At 46.0% G+C, this 14,876-nt stretch overlaps 1 protein-coding gene across 1 annotated transcript in view; it reads right to left on the bottom strand.

The window, feature by feature from the left end:
- The window catches only part of LOC311586421 (proton-coupled amino acid transporter 3), a 31,770-nt gene that overhangs the window by 4,105 nt on the left and 12,789 nt on the right, over positions 1–14,876 (bottom strand). The window contains exons 6-9 of the mRNA XM_084762408.1: positions 11,995–12,079; positions 9,541–9,759; positions 4,981–5,079; positions 4,010–4,176 (exon numbers count right to left, since the gene is read on the bottom strand). Of these exons, the coding sequence (XP_084618534.1) occupies positions 4,010–4,176; positions 4,981–5,079; positions 9,541–9,759; positions 11,995–12,079 (570 nt within the window). The remainder of the gene's footprint in view (positions 1–4,009; positions 4,177–4,980; positions 5,080–9,540; positions 9,760–11,994; positions 12,080–14,876) is intronic.

Below are 14,876 nucleotides of genomic sequence, written 5' to 3'. Positions count from 1 at the left end.
AATTAAAAAAAATTTTTTTAAAAAAAAAATGAGCCAGGTGTGGTGGCACACATCTTTAATCCCAGCTCTCGGGAGGCAGAGGCTGGGGGATGGCTGTGAGTTCAAGGCCAGCCTGGTCTACAAAGTGAGTCCTACAAAGGAAAGCTGCACAAAGAAACCCTGTCTCAAAAACCAAAATGACTTTTTAAAAATGTATGTGTGTGTGTTGTGTGTGTGCGTGTGCGCGTGTGCGTGCCACATATGCTTGCCATGACTCATATGTGGGGGTTAAATGACAACCTCAAGTGTCTGTTCTAGCCGTCTACCATGTCTGGAACAGCATCTCTCTCATTTTCATCATTGCTGCATATGTCAGACTAGCTGCACCACAAACATTCCATGGATTCTTCTGTCTCTGCCTATTAGGGACTCAGGGATTACAGTTGTGCACCACTGTGCCAGGCTTTTCTATGGGGTTTTGAGGGTCCTAAGTTGAGTCTTCATGTTTGCATGTGCACTGGTACTGAGCCATATGCACAGCCCTGTTCTGACAATCTTAAACAGAAAGTGGGGGAGCCACACATACACCCATAGATGCACAGTAGGACATCTCTATGAATTGTTGACCTGTGTTATTTCGTCAAAGATAAGGCTGGGTGTGGTGACACATGCCTGTGATCCCTGCACTTGGGAGGCAGGAGGAGGAGGATTGCCACAGGTCTGAGGCCAGCTTGGTGTGCACAGTGAGTTCCGGGTCAACAAGGCCTATGTAATAAGATCCTGTCTCAAAACAATAAATAAACAAATACTTCTTGTAATTTGTTCCCTGTGTGTGCACATATGCCTGGTACTTCTATTTAAAATCACAGAGATTTTTTTGGTTTTTCACCTAGTCAACAGTTAATGAGAAACTTGGATTATTCTGTCTTTTGCCAAGAAAACAATGCAGCAAAGACTGTCTCTACATATATCTTCCTATCTCAGCACACATGATGCATACCCACATATCTCATGTCTGCATATTTAGCATATGTGACACCCACCCACATATCCCACATCTGCTTATCCTAGCATAACACACACACACACACACACACACACACACACACACACACACACCTACATATTCCTTATCTGCACATCAACTTCATAAGTAAAAATGATTTTTAAATCATTTTTTTTCTTGACACTGGGTCTCATCCTCCGTCCCAGGCTTCAAGGTTGATATGCAGCCAAGAATGACCTCAAACTCCAGATTCAACATTGCAAGTGTTGGGATTAGTGGCGTGAGCCACCACTCTGGTTTATGCAGTGCTAGGAATTGAACCCAGGACTTTGTGTATCCTAGTAAGCACTCAACCACTGAGCTATGCACCACCACCCAGCTCTGATTCTTATTTATTTATTTAGTTTTATTTTTTTTTTTCCGAGACAGGGTTTCTCTGTGTAACAGCCCTAGTTGTCCCAGCCATGCTGGCCTTGAACTCACTGAAGTCCAGACTCCTAAGTGCTGGGATTAAAGACATGCGCCACCACTCCTGGCTACCCAGCTATGATTTTAAACTTCAAGGCCTATTGGCATGCTACCCTCTTATCCTAGCCTATGAATTCCTAATGGCCAAAATATTATGCGTGTTCCTGTATGCACATGTGTGTGTAGGCATGTAGAGGTGTCGAGCTCTTACCTTGTTTTTGCTGAGGGGGCCTCTTGGTGGGCTGTGGGACTCTCACTGAGTCATGTTTGGCCAGGCTGGTTGACTAGCACACTCTAGGGATCCACCTCCCCAGTGCCACGATTGCAAACATATACCTCCAAAGACAGACTTTTTTGTTTGTTTGTTTGTTTGTTTTTTGAGACAGCATTTCCCTGTGTATCCCTGGCTATCCTGGACTCGCTTTGTAGACCAGGCTGGCCTCGAACTCACAGTGATCTGCCTGCCTCTGGCTCCCAAGTGCTGGAATTAAAGGCGTGCACCACTGCGCCTGGCCAAAGCCAGACTTTTATGTGAGTGGTGAAGGTCAAGCTCAGGCCTCGAGCCGCTGTGGCGAGCACTTAGCTGACTTATTTCCCCAGCCCCAACATTGTAAAATTTTAAACTGGTGTTTCTTTTGTATGTTTTGACAATCATTTTGGGTACAAAATTGTGTTTTTTGTATACCTATCAACCCCCTTCCCCCTCTTTTTTTTTTCTGGAATTGTTGGTGTTTTTATTGGGAAGGGTTGTTCATTCAAGGCTTCCCTCAAGAGTGAGCTCCTTTTCCCTCTGCTCACTCATACATGCTCACGCATACTGACTGGAGCTCACCGCCCACACACGCACGTGTTTAGCTCCCGCCCCTGCAGTGAAAAGGCTCTGCCAGGGATAGCTAGAGGAAGCACAATCAGACAAGAATCAGAGCAGTATATTAAGATAATATCCCACTCACATAAAAAAGACACAACTTCAAAGAATTCCACATTCATGATCTCATCGGGTCATTAGCAGGGTACAGCGAGGAGTGTGAGGCTGGTGACACTTTCCTCATTTTACTGCTTTGGCTTTGGGAAACATGATTGTCACCTGAAAGCCCAAGGTTGTAAGGACCATAGCAACAAAAACAGCAAACACAGAGCGTGCTGCATGTCCAGCACTTTTCTAAGTATTTTTTGTGCTGTTCACAGACACTCTGCCAGGGAGTGCAGTAGTTACATCTGTGCTATTCATCAAAGATTTCTAGGTCCTTACCTGGGAAGTCTGACAGGAGGGCTGCCTCTTCTAGCTTGTTAGAAGTTTAAGCTGCTGCTGCTTGGGTTAGGGTTAGGGTTAGGGTTAGGGTTAGGGTTAGGGTTAGGGTTAGGGTTAGGGGGCAGGAGGCATTCAATGGCTCTGTCATGACAACCAGTAACACCCGGGAGTGTGGTCCATCCATCAGAATGAGAGCCCAGGGCCATCCCATAAAGGGTTGGTGTGAACAAAGGGTTAAGCACTCATGTGACAGCACTATGAAGCTGTCCTGACTGACACAAAGAGGCATGCATGTAAGCCTTACTGTGCAGAAGGGTTGGAGGCTCACTCACAGCAGTGGAGGAACCAGAACGTGGATCCTATTAGCTTTGGGACATATACTTAGTCATTAGGAGTCCAACACCTCCTCTAGAGGCTCCGCCTACGGACGTTGCCTGGATGGTGAAAGAATGGATGATCGAAGGCTGAGTTCCAGCTGGGGCTGCCCAGTGGCCTAAGTAGCAGCAGTCCAATGTGGTACGTGCCTAAAATTATTTATTTATTTATCTATTTATTTTTACCAAGGTGTGGTAGGCATGCCTGTAATCTCGGCACTTGGGAAACACAGACAGATTGGATGGGCCCAAGGCTAGCTTTGGTTACAAAGGAAGTTTGAGGTTATCCTGGGCTACATGAGAAATGAGACTCTCCCCCCCACTTTTTTTTTTTTTCTAGACAGGGTTTCTCTATGTAGCCTTGACTGTCCTGGACACACTTTGTAGACCAGGCTGGCCTCGAACTTGAGCGATCCGCCTGCCTCTGCGATTAAAGGTGTGCACCACCGTGCCTGGCTACGTGAGACCCTATCTTAAATATTTTAAAGTTGTTGTTGTTAATTATTCAATCTAGAGTCTCAGACAATCTGCACAAATGCTCCACTGTGCAGCCTTCACTTTCTGTTTCCTTGACAGCCCTTACATCACTCATCTTAGGACCTTTGCATTTTAGGACCAAACTTAGACTCAAGTCTCCACTCCCGGTGTGAGCTGAAAAGATCACTGAAGGCCTCTAATGCTGACATCTGTATTTGTTCCTCGGAATCCTCAATGATAACGCTGGATGCTGCTGTGAGACACTGAGATGGAGCACAGTGCCGGGTTATCAAACTCACCCATGATCGTAATTAACACACTGTCAACAGTTCTTTTCTTCGGCTAAACCTAATTCTTCCATGTGTGCCCACGTGACCCTGCTGGTGTGTGAACCTGCCCACATGAGCCTGCCCCCACGCCTCCCTGTCCCACTTGAGGCAGGCAGGTTCCTACCAGCAATTGGGCAAGTTGAGAGTGATGCTGGCCTGAGTGTCAGAGCCAAACTTCATGTAGCCCAGAGTCCCCAGGCAGATGTAGAGGAAGATGACAAAGGACATCCCCAGATACAGTACGGCAGGAAACTGTTGTGGATTCTTCATCTGGCTTTTGAGAGGCAGAACCTGGAAGTAGAGGGTTTGGGAAAGACAAGGAAAAAAGCGGCCATGGTAGGGTCTCTTATAAGCACAGGTGTTCTCCTGGTGGATGGACTCAGCAGCCTTTACAAGGCTACATCATCCACATCACTACTTCACATGGTAACACCCTCCATACAGCCACACCCTTTCCCTGCCACCCCGCCTCCTGAGAGCTGTACCAAGTGGGCATGTCTTTCTTTTCTTTCTCACTCATTCTTTCTTTCCATTTTTTTCCAAGACAGGGTTTCTCTGTGTAGCCTTGACTGTCCTACACTCACCTTGTAGACCAGGCTGGCCTCGAACTCACGTTGACCTCTGCCTCCCAAGTGCCGAGAATATAGGTGTGAGCCATCACCCCCAGCTGAGCATGCCTTTCTATATCATTATCTCATGTGGCCACGCTCTCCACATCATCACATCAGCGTTATGGCCACACCCCTCCACATGGCCACACCCCCTCCATATGGCCACACCCCTCCACATGGCCACACCCCTCCACATGGCCACACTCCTCCACATGCTCCCTCCCCCTTCATCTTGTTTCATGCTTGCTGTTGTCCCAGCACCCTGCTCAACCCTGTGGGCTGATTAGTAAATTCGACATCTTTGTCTTTGTCTTGGGATCTTGAGGTGTGGTCTGAGTTGGGAGGTACCCAACATTCCCTTCACCAGGAAAGATAGGCAGGCAATTGGGCAAGTTGAGAGTGATGCTGCACTGCCCACAACTCTGCTAGGGTGACATGGGGAATCATTGCTGTCCCTTCTGCGGGGGCACTTCATCCTTCTTACCATCCCCACGCCTTCAAAGGTGAAGATGGCCGTGCCAAAGAACAACAAGAAAGTCTTCCAGCTGGCAACCAAGGGCAGGCTGCTGTGCCATGGGAGCTCCTGAAAGAGAGGAAAGGCACTGGTTTTGCCATGGGGGAGGTCATCTCGGCTCATGCCTGATGACAGAGATAGTGTAAAGAGCCATGGGTCTTATCTTTTAAAAAAGTGTGTTAATTAACTAATTTATTCTGAGACAGAGCTGTGTGCACAGGCTATGTGCCCAGGTCTAGCTGACCTTGAACTCTACCTGTCCTTGAGGAAGATCTTGAATTCCTGATCCTCCTGTCTCTACCCCCACCACACCCCTGTCCCACCTGGCCCCCACCCCCCACCCCGAGTGCTGGCATCACAGGTGTGCACTATCAGGTGTGGTTTTATGTTCTGCTGAAGATGGACCCCTCCCCCAGGTCCTCCTGCATGCTAGGCAAGCTCTCTACTCACTTAGCCACATCCTCGGTCTAATTTATTTACATTTATTGTTTTATGGTAACACCAAAATTTCCATATAGTCATTTTTACCCACTGAGTATATTCACTCTGTGACATTGTCGCCACTACTGTTCATCACCAGAAGGTTCTTATCAACCCAAACGGGAACTCTGAATGATTCTTTGTCCTCTACTTCTTAAACATCTGTGTATGTTCTATCTAGATGAACAAGACTGTTCTAAGCACTTCCTGTGAGTAGGAGCTTGTAACTTTTGGGTCTGGCTTATTTCATTTGGCTTATTGTCTTTTCAGGTTCATGCAGAGTGTAGCTTTTATTAGAATCTCATTCCTGGGCCTGGAGAGATGGCCCCAAGGCCCCTCTTCTAGAGTTCCCAGCACCCACATCAGGTACCTCACAACCTCCTGTAACTATAGCTCCACGCATTCTGACACCCTCTTCTGGACACACATGGACACACACACACACACACGGACACACACACACACACACACACACGGACACACACATACACACACATACACACACACACACACACACATACACACACACACACACACACACACACACACACACACACGGACAGGGGAGAGACAAAAATAAAAATTTTAAAACTCTCTTAATATCTTTAATGCTAAGTAATACTCTTCTTCTTTGTTTTCTTTTTCGAGACAGGGTTTTCTCTGTGTAATAGCCCTGGCTGTCCCGGACTCACTTTATGGGCTAGACTGGCCTGGAACTCAGAAAGATCAGCCTGCCTCTGCCTCCTGAGTGCTGGGATTAAAGGCGTGCAGCACCAATGCCTGGCCTAGGTAATATTCTATTCTCTTTCTCCCCATTCTTTCTATGCAGTTGTTTGTCTGTTCTTCAGCTGGTGGACTTAGGAGCTTCTACCTGGAGGCGGTGGGAAATCTCATCTTCAGTGTGGATCGGACAGAACAGAGCGAGAAAGAAATTGCCCAAGGCTACTCTGCAAGCTGCTCTCACAGCCCAGGTAAGGGTGTTTGTCCTCTGCTCCTGTCCTTTAACGCCTCTTTCCCAGCATCCCCCTGGGGCTGTGCAGTCTGTCAGCTGGCATAGCAGCCACCATAGCTAGAGGGAGTGTGTCAGTATATCAGGTATCCCAAGCTGGCCTCAGACTTGCTCTGTAGCCAGGGAAGGAGTGATTCATAATAGTTCTAGTTAGGTAGGATAAAGGCTTCTCAAAGATATCTTCATCATAATCCCAGGAACCTGTGAGAAGATTATGCTTCTTTATGTATTTATTGGCCTGGTCTATCCATGTAGCCCTGGCTACCTTGGAACTAACTAGTAGACCAGGTTTATCTCAAACTCACAAGATCTGCCTGCCTATATCTCCCAAGTACTGAGGTTAAAGGTGTGTGCCACCGAACTGGTCTGATGATGATGATGATGATGGTGGTGGTGGTAATGACGATGAGTATTTTAGTTAGTAGACCAAGCTATCTTCCTGTCTTAGCTGCCCAAGTGCTAGAATTACAGGTGCCTGCCACCACACTTGGCTAGAAATCAGATTTTTCAAAAGAACCTTAGGATACTAAGCTGATGACCTTACACAAGAAGATGACTCTGGATTATCTGAGTCAGATAAGGGCCCTTAAAAGATGAATAAATTGCTACCAAGAAGAGACTTGATACCCTATGATCATATACAGGGGGAGGAGGTCCCCCTCAGTCACAGTCATAGAAAGTGGGAGGGAGGGAGGAATGGGAGGATACAAGGGATGGGATAACAATAGAGATGTAATATGAGTGAATTAATAAAAAATTAAGTTAAAAAGATGAATAAATTTTTAAAAAGAAGAACAGAGGAATGGATGAGGAAACAAGACTCAAGCATTAGAAGACTCAGCCTACTGTTGCTGGCTTTAACCATGGAAGGGCCATGGGCCAAGGCATGCTTAGAAAGGAAAGAAACCAGGCTCTCTGGGAAAGGATATAGCCCTGAGGATTAGCTCAGCGAGACCTCCAGCACCATAGATGAAAGAAATCTGTGCCAATTTTGAGCTGGGGGTGTAGCTTAGTTGGTAGGGCACTTGCCTAGCATGGATAAAGACCTGAGTTTGATGCTCAGCTCTGCATAAATCCAAATGTGATGACACATGCCTGTAAACCCAGCTCTTGGGAGGGAGAAGCAAGAAGATCAGAAGTTCAAGGTCCCCTTCCAATACTTAGGAAGTTTGAAGCCAGAGGGCATGGTAGTGCGTGCCTTAGTCCCAGCACTCCAGAGGCAGAGGAGGTGGTAGATCTCAGTGAGTTTGGGGGTGGGGGGCAGCCTGGTCTACAAAGTGAGTCCAGAAGAGCCAGGCTGTTACACAGAGAAACCTTGTCTCAAAAAAAGCAAAACAATCAAACAAAAAAGCCAAAAAAAAAAAAAAACCCCAAAAGAAGCCTGAAGCCAGAATAGGTTTTTTTATGAAACTCTGTTTCAAGAAAAATACCTTGAAACCAAAGAAAATAAGCCAAAGCAAAAATAATACAAAAAAAGTCTAACCAGGTGGTAGGATGCCTGCCTAACAGGCACAAAGCCCCACATTCAATCTCCAGCATGCTGTCATGGTGCATGTCTGTAAGCCTGGCATTCAGGAAGCAAAGACAGGAGGATCAGACACTCAAGGTCATCCTTAGCTAGAAAGACAAAGCCCAAACTCTCCAGATTTGTGGTTATTTGTTATAGCAGCAACGGGACAGTAATATAATCCCGAAGACTTTCATGATCAAAGAAATGCAGCAGCAACAGTGGAATGTTAGTATCGCCAGTGATGGAAGGTAAACCAGTTGGCCCAGTCAGAAAGATCGGCTCACCTGCTGCTTGTACTCCTCGGGGGCTTTTCTGGAAACTGGGATAAAGCTGGTATTTTGCAGTTGTTTTATTTAAAAGATCCAGGAGATTGTAAGGCCCTTGGACTGAGTAGATCAAATTCCTTTACCACCTTTCTCTCTCTCTCTCTCTCTCTCTCTCTCTCTCTCTCTCTCTCTCTTTCTATATATATATATATATATATATATATATATATATATATATATATATATGCTTTTAAAACCTTTTACATGATTTACTTTATCGGGGAGTGGCAGGATGGACATGTGGAAATCAAAAGACAACTCGTGGGATTCAGCCCTCTCCTACCACTCTGTGGATTCTGGGGATGGAACTCCAGTCCTCAGGCTTGGTGGCAAGTGCCTGAGCCATCTAGCCAGCCCTACATATTCCTGTCCACTGACCAAGTGCTGTTATGTCCCATGTATGTTTTATGTGTGTGAGCACTTGTGTACTCACTCATGGTGTCTATGTGTAGGTGTGCATGCACCCATGCCGGTGCCTGTGGAGGCCAGAGGTGGATATCAGATACCTTCCACATCATTCGTTAGAGTCTCTCTCTTTTGTTTGCTTGTTTTGTTTTGTTTGGAGACAGGGTCTCTCTGTGTAGCCTTGACTATGCTGGATTCGCTTTGTTGATCAGGCTGGCCTCGAACTCACAGCGATCCACCTGCCTCTTTGGAGTCTCTTATTGAACCTGGCCATTTCGGTTAGACTGTCTGGCCAGTGAGCCCCCATCCCCCACCCACCTTTCACTCTCTCAGTCCTGGGGTTACATGTGTGCTCCATTGTGCTAGGCTATCATGTGGACACTGGGGATGGAAACCCAGGTCCTCGTGCTAGGGCACTGAGCCCTCTCCCCGTCTCCCTACTGTGGTATTTCTTATTATTTGCTGAACTGACAGAAGTGTGACAACCTTCTTTACCTCTTGCTGTTGAGTCACAAAATCCCCAGCTTCAACACTGGCTCACAGAAGGCATTTCAGCAACTAAATTCCTAGTGACTCACTGTTACTGGACATGACGTTGATGCTGAAGATGAGCGTGCTGATGATGATGATGCTTAGCTTTTCCCAGCTCAGGAGACAGAAGTATTTCTAGAAATCACCTAAGCTCAGAGCAGGGGCCTGGCCACCTTCCTCATCTTCACCATCCCACCATGCCCATACCCCCTGCCATGCCTCAGAAGCCTTGGACCCCAACCCCCTTCTGTGTGGTTTCAGACACAGACCTGGATGAGATACTCAAAGATCAGAGCCAGGCTGCCCAGGGTGGTGATGGTGGCCAAGGTGGAGAAGATGGACAACACCCGTTCGTTCTGGACAAGCACCAGCAGGATGAGGAAGGGCAGGATGGTGAGCATGTAGAAGCGAGCATCCAGGACAGGGGTCATCACGAGGCTCTGCCTGGGCTGGCAGACGTTGGAGGTGAAGTGAGCTTCTTCTATGATCTGCCGAAGGGACACAGTGACAGGCAGTACATCAATGGTGAGTCACTGAGAGTCGTTTCAATTAGGATTTCAGCCGATCAACTGAGCCTAGGTGATTTCTAGAATCTGCCTCAGAAAGATATTATTCATGACTTATGTGAAATTTCAATATAGCCAGATGTCTTTAAAAACATTTTTTTGGGAGGGGTCGGGCATAGTGGCACATGCCTTTAATCCCAGCACTCGGGAGGCAGAGGCCGGCGGATTGCTGTGAGTTTGAGCCCAGCTTGGTCTACAAAGTGAGTCCAAGATAGCCAGGGCTACACAGAGAAACCCTGTCTTGAAAAACCAAAATAATAATAATAATAATAATAATAATAATAATAATAATAATAAATTAAAAATTAAAACATTTTTTAAGGGGATTGAGAAATGATTCAGTGGTTAAGAACACTGGTTGCTCGTACAAAGGCCCTGAGCTCAATTCCCTGAGCCCACATGGTGGCGCACAGTTCCAGGAGTACCAACACCTTCTAACTTCCATGGACATTTAGTGCACATACATACATGCAGGAAAAACATTCATACATTTAAAAATAAAATAAATGAATCCTTAAAACATTTTTAAAGATTTATTTAATTTTATCTGTATGAATTTTTCCCCCTGTATATATGTAACTGCATCATGTACACGCCTGGTGCTGGAAGAGGTCAAAAGAGGGAATCAGATCCCCTGAAGCTGGAGTTACCGATGGCTGTGAGCCACCACCACATAGGTTCTGGGAGCCAAGGCCAGGTCTGGCAACAGATGCTCTTAATGGCTGAGCTATCTCTCCAGCCCCATAGGTGAGGGCATTCTGTGTGTCTGTGCATTTATGCATGTGTGTTCCTGGTGGTGGTGGGGCTTCAGAGTACAAAATCAGTATTATTCCTAAGGTGTTACCCACATCATCATCATCATCATCATCATCATTATTATTATTATTATATGTGTGTGTTTGTGTTTTGCCTGCATGTATGTCTGTATGAAGGTGTCAGATCTTGAAGTTACAGACAGTTGTGAGCTGCCATGTGGGTGCTGAGAATTGAGCCCAGGTCCTTTGGAAGTGCAACCAGTGCTCTTAACCACTGAGCCATCTCTCCAACCCTGCCTACTTTGTTTTTTTGTTTGTTTTGTTGTTGTTCTTGTTTTTGAGACAGGGTTTCTCTGTGTAGCCTTGGCTGTCCTGGACTCCCTTTGTAGACCAGGCTGGCCTCAAACTTACAGTGATCTGCTTGCCTCTGCCTCCTGAGTGCTGGGATTTGAGGCACCCAGCTCTCCACTTTGTTTTTTGAGACAGGTCTCTCATAAGCCTGGTACTGGGCAAGTGAGGCTTGGCTGACCATCCAGGGAGCAGAAGATCCCCATCTGTCTCTGCCTCCGAAACATTGCAATTACAGCTGCAGGCCACCAAGCCCAGCTCTTTTTAAGTGTGGGTCGTTGGAGATGGAGCCGAGGCCCATGTGCTTGCAAGACAAGTGACTTGCTGACTAAGCTATGCCTTCACCCCTACTTTTTGAGCTGGGTTCTCATGTGTCTGACACTGGCCTCCGATTTGCTGTGTAGGCGACGATGACCTTGGACTTTTGACTAGTCTGCTTCTACCTTCCTAATGTTGGCATTACAGAGATGAACTGCTGTGTCTGGCTTTGGGTATCCTGCATTTTACTTGGCAAATCTAGCCGCATTATCTGTAGTGCGTGTGATTCTGACAACCGGACATGCTGGGTGCCACAAAACCCAAAGGCCCAACGGTCTTTTTGTCTGATAGACAGTCTCTTCTTCCCTGTGAAGTGGTGACATTTCCCCCCTTCACGTGACTAGAAAAGAGTTTCAATGACATAAGTACATCCTTTATGGACAATAGTGGTCGAAGTGGGGCTGGGCTGGGAAGTCCCTCTGTCACACCGCTCACTGCTCTTCTTGGCTGTCTGGGTGTGCAGCTCAACCTCACAAGCCATTTTAAAAAAAAAAGGCTTTGATTGGCTTGTTTCAAGTTAGGCGTGTGATGAGGGGACGGTGGCAGCTTGCTAGACATCTTGCATGTGACAATCTGAGAAGCTTCATGGGATAAAGCCAAATGGCTTTGGCTTTGCTCTGGTCCCAACTGTGGTCCTACTATGAGGCAGATATGCTCGATTGCTATGGTCCCCCTGACGGCCCCAGCATAGGGAGGGCTGTTCCCTTTCCACCCTGCCCAGAAGAGCCCTCTTTACCTGTTGTAAATTGTCTGCCATAAACATGAAATACACGCTGCAGAAGCCCAGCTGAGTGACAATCAACAGGAAGCTCACAACATACCTGGGGGAGGAAAAGGATAGATAGATAGATAGATAGATAGATAGATAGATAGATAGTTTGTTTTTTGGGATAGGTCTTCATGTTGCCCAGGCTGGCCTGTGCTTAGCCAGGTAGCTAAGTGTGACCTTGAACTCCTGATTTTCTGGCTTCTGCCCTGATAGTGCCAGCATTACCACAACCACTCATATCCATAAACTCTAATGAAATTTATTCTTAGTTACCTTTGGCCCCAAATTACATTTTGAAGATATATACACACACACACATATATATATACATACATATATACACACACATACATACATATATCTTTATCTGGATATATTCATATATATTCATTCTGGATATATATATATACACACACACATATATATATATATTCATCACACACACACACACACACACACACACACACACACACACACACACTCAGAATCATTTCAGTGATAATTTCAAAAGTCATGAAACACCTACCTGAAATAGCTCAGGCAGATTTCCTTGATCCTTGATAGACAGAAATCAACTAGTATCAAATATGTAGCCTATATTTTAGATATCTTGATAATCTCACAAATATAATTTTTGGGGGGTGGGGGGATGGGGAGCATGTTCTCCTGTAGGCAAGGCTGGCTTCAAACTTCCTGTATAGTTCAGGCTGCCCTTGAAGTCCTGACTCTCCTGCCTCTGTCTTCCAAGTGCTGGGATTGTAGGTGTGGCTTTAACTTTCATTTTTTTTTTTTGTTAAAAATATTTCCAAAGCTGTATGTTATGTTTGGATGTACCTCTTTACTCTTCCCCCCCCCCACCCCAATGTGGACTATTTTTGCATGCAGATACACCTGTTTTATATTAGTCATTTTGGAGAGTTCAGGCTGGCCTTCTTATAAACTTTGCACATGGTGTGTTTGTGTGACTATTTCCTACAGATTAGACTCTCGGAGGCACTTTGGGCAGATGACAAAGGCGGCAACACGTACAAGTAACTTTCATTTGCCGGTTGCAGTTGTTGTCTCTGAGGCGTCCTGCTTAACAAGCTCACCATTTCTTGTCTTACTGAGCGCTGAGCTGGCTGGTTCAACTCGGCTGCTCTGGCTCACTCTCCTCTCCCAGCTGATTTATTCAATCTGGCTTCTCTCTCAGCCCTGGCACTGTTCTGCTAGGCCTCAAACTAATTTAAATAATCTGTTCTAATCTTCTGGCTCCTTCTCATTCTCTGGCTTGTTCAGCCTTCAGCCTCTCTCCGTAAAACTCTCCTGGTAAAGCCGCCTCGTCTCTCTCACTCTCTGCATTGCCCATAAGTAGCTTCTGTTTCCTCTCTCTACCCTTGAGTGTTGAGTGTAGCCTAGTCTGTCAAATCTTCCTCTGATTGGTCATCTTTTTTGCCACTCAATTAGACAACACTTTGTTTGTTTTTTTGTTGTCTTGTTTTTCAAGACAGGGGTTTTCTGTAGCCTTGGCTGTCCTGGATTCGCTTTGTAGACCAGGCTGGTCTCGAACTCACAGAGACCCACCTGCCTCTGCCTGCCTGAGTGCTGGGATTGAAGATATGGGCCATGACAGCTGGCTTAGACATCACTTTCAAATTTGGGTGCTTCCTTCTACAAACTAACTTTGCTTTCATTGTTTGGGATTAAAGGGTTGTACCACCAGGCATGGACCTAAGCTTTTCTTTACCTAAAACTTGCTCTATACCAGGCTAGCCTTGAACTCAGATCTGCTTGCCTCTGTCTCCTGGATTAAAGGCACATTTCCATTCCAGCCTGATCACACAGACTTGGAAGGTCTTTGGATGTGACCTCTTGTCAGAACAGGCATGTTCTGAACTAAAATTCCTCTACAGCAATACTCTGTTCCTCTTTCAACACACTGGGGAGGGAGGCAATGACCTCTTCTCCTGTGGTTTTCAGATCTCTCTTCATACATGTTCCCCCTCACATCCAAGGCTTTACAATTTAATGACATCCCCATTATAAAGTTGGTTCCAGGCAGGCCTATGTGTTGCACTCTTAAATTTGGAAAGTTACCATATTCTTTCTGCTCTGTGGGCTTCTGTTTGATGTTTGTTTGTTTGCTTGCTCTTTGCTTTATGGTACTGGGGATTGAACTCAGGTCTTGGCTCTTGCTAAACTGCTTGCTTGCTTCCCCCTGCAACTGCCAACCAGGAGGTCCTTTTACCTGTTCTTTGTGGCTAAAAACTCCCTATAACATTCCTTCTGGCTATTCCGTGAAGGGTTTCTCTCCTGGCCATTACCAGTAGGCCTAATACAGACTTGAACTTTGGTTGTGCTGAGTGGTCTCTGGGTTTAACCTTATAACAAAGAGAACAAACTAAATGCCCACCACGAGGGGACTGGCCAACTAAAGCATCCCCATCAGAGAACATTGATGAGAAGTGTCCGTGTGTCCCAAGATGGAAAAAAGAGAAATACCTGACTGTGATGACTGATTTATGATGTTAAATTGACAGGACGTAGAATAATAAGGAAAGCACATTTTTTGGGGGGGTGGGGGGCACATGTCTGTGAGAGACACTGTAGAATAAGTTGACTGGCCAAGCACATGTCTTTAGTCCCAGCACTCAGAAGGCAGAGGCAGGCAGATCTTGCTTGGTTGACATAGTAAGTTCCAGGACAGAGAGGGCTATATAGAGAGAAACAAAAACAAAAACAAAAAACAAGAAAAGACAAAACAAACCATTAAAAAAGGATAGGTTGACTGAGGTAGGAAGACCCACCCTGGATGTGGGTAGTAGCATTCTTTGTCCTGGGTCCTGGCCTGAATTAAAAGATGAAAACGA

This window comes from Acomys minous (assembly GCF_964271855.1).
Source record: "Acomys minous genome assembly, chromosome: 16".
Lineage (NCBI taxonomy): Eukaryota > Metazoa > Chordata > Mammalia > Rodentia > Muridae > Acomys > Acomys minous.
This window is presented reverse-complemented; position numbering and strand designations above follow the sequence as displayed.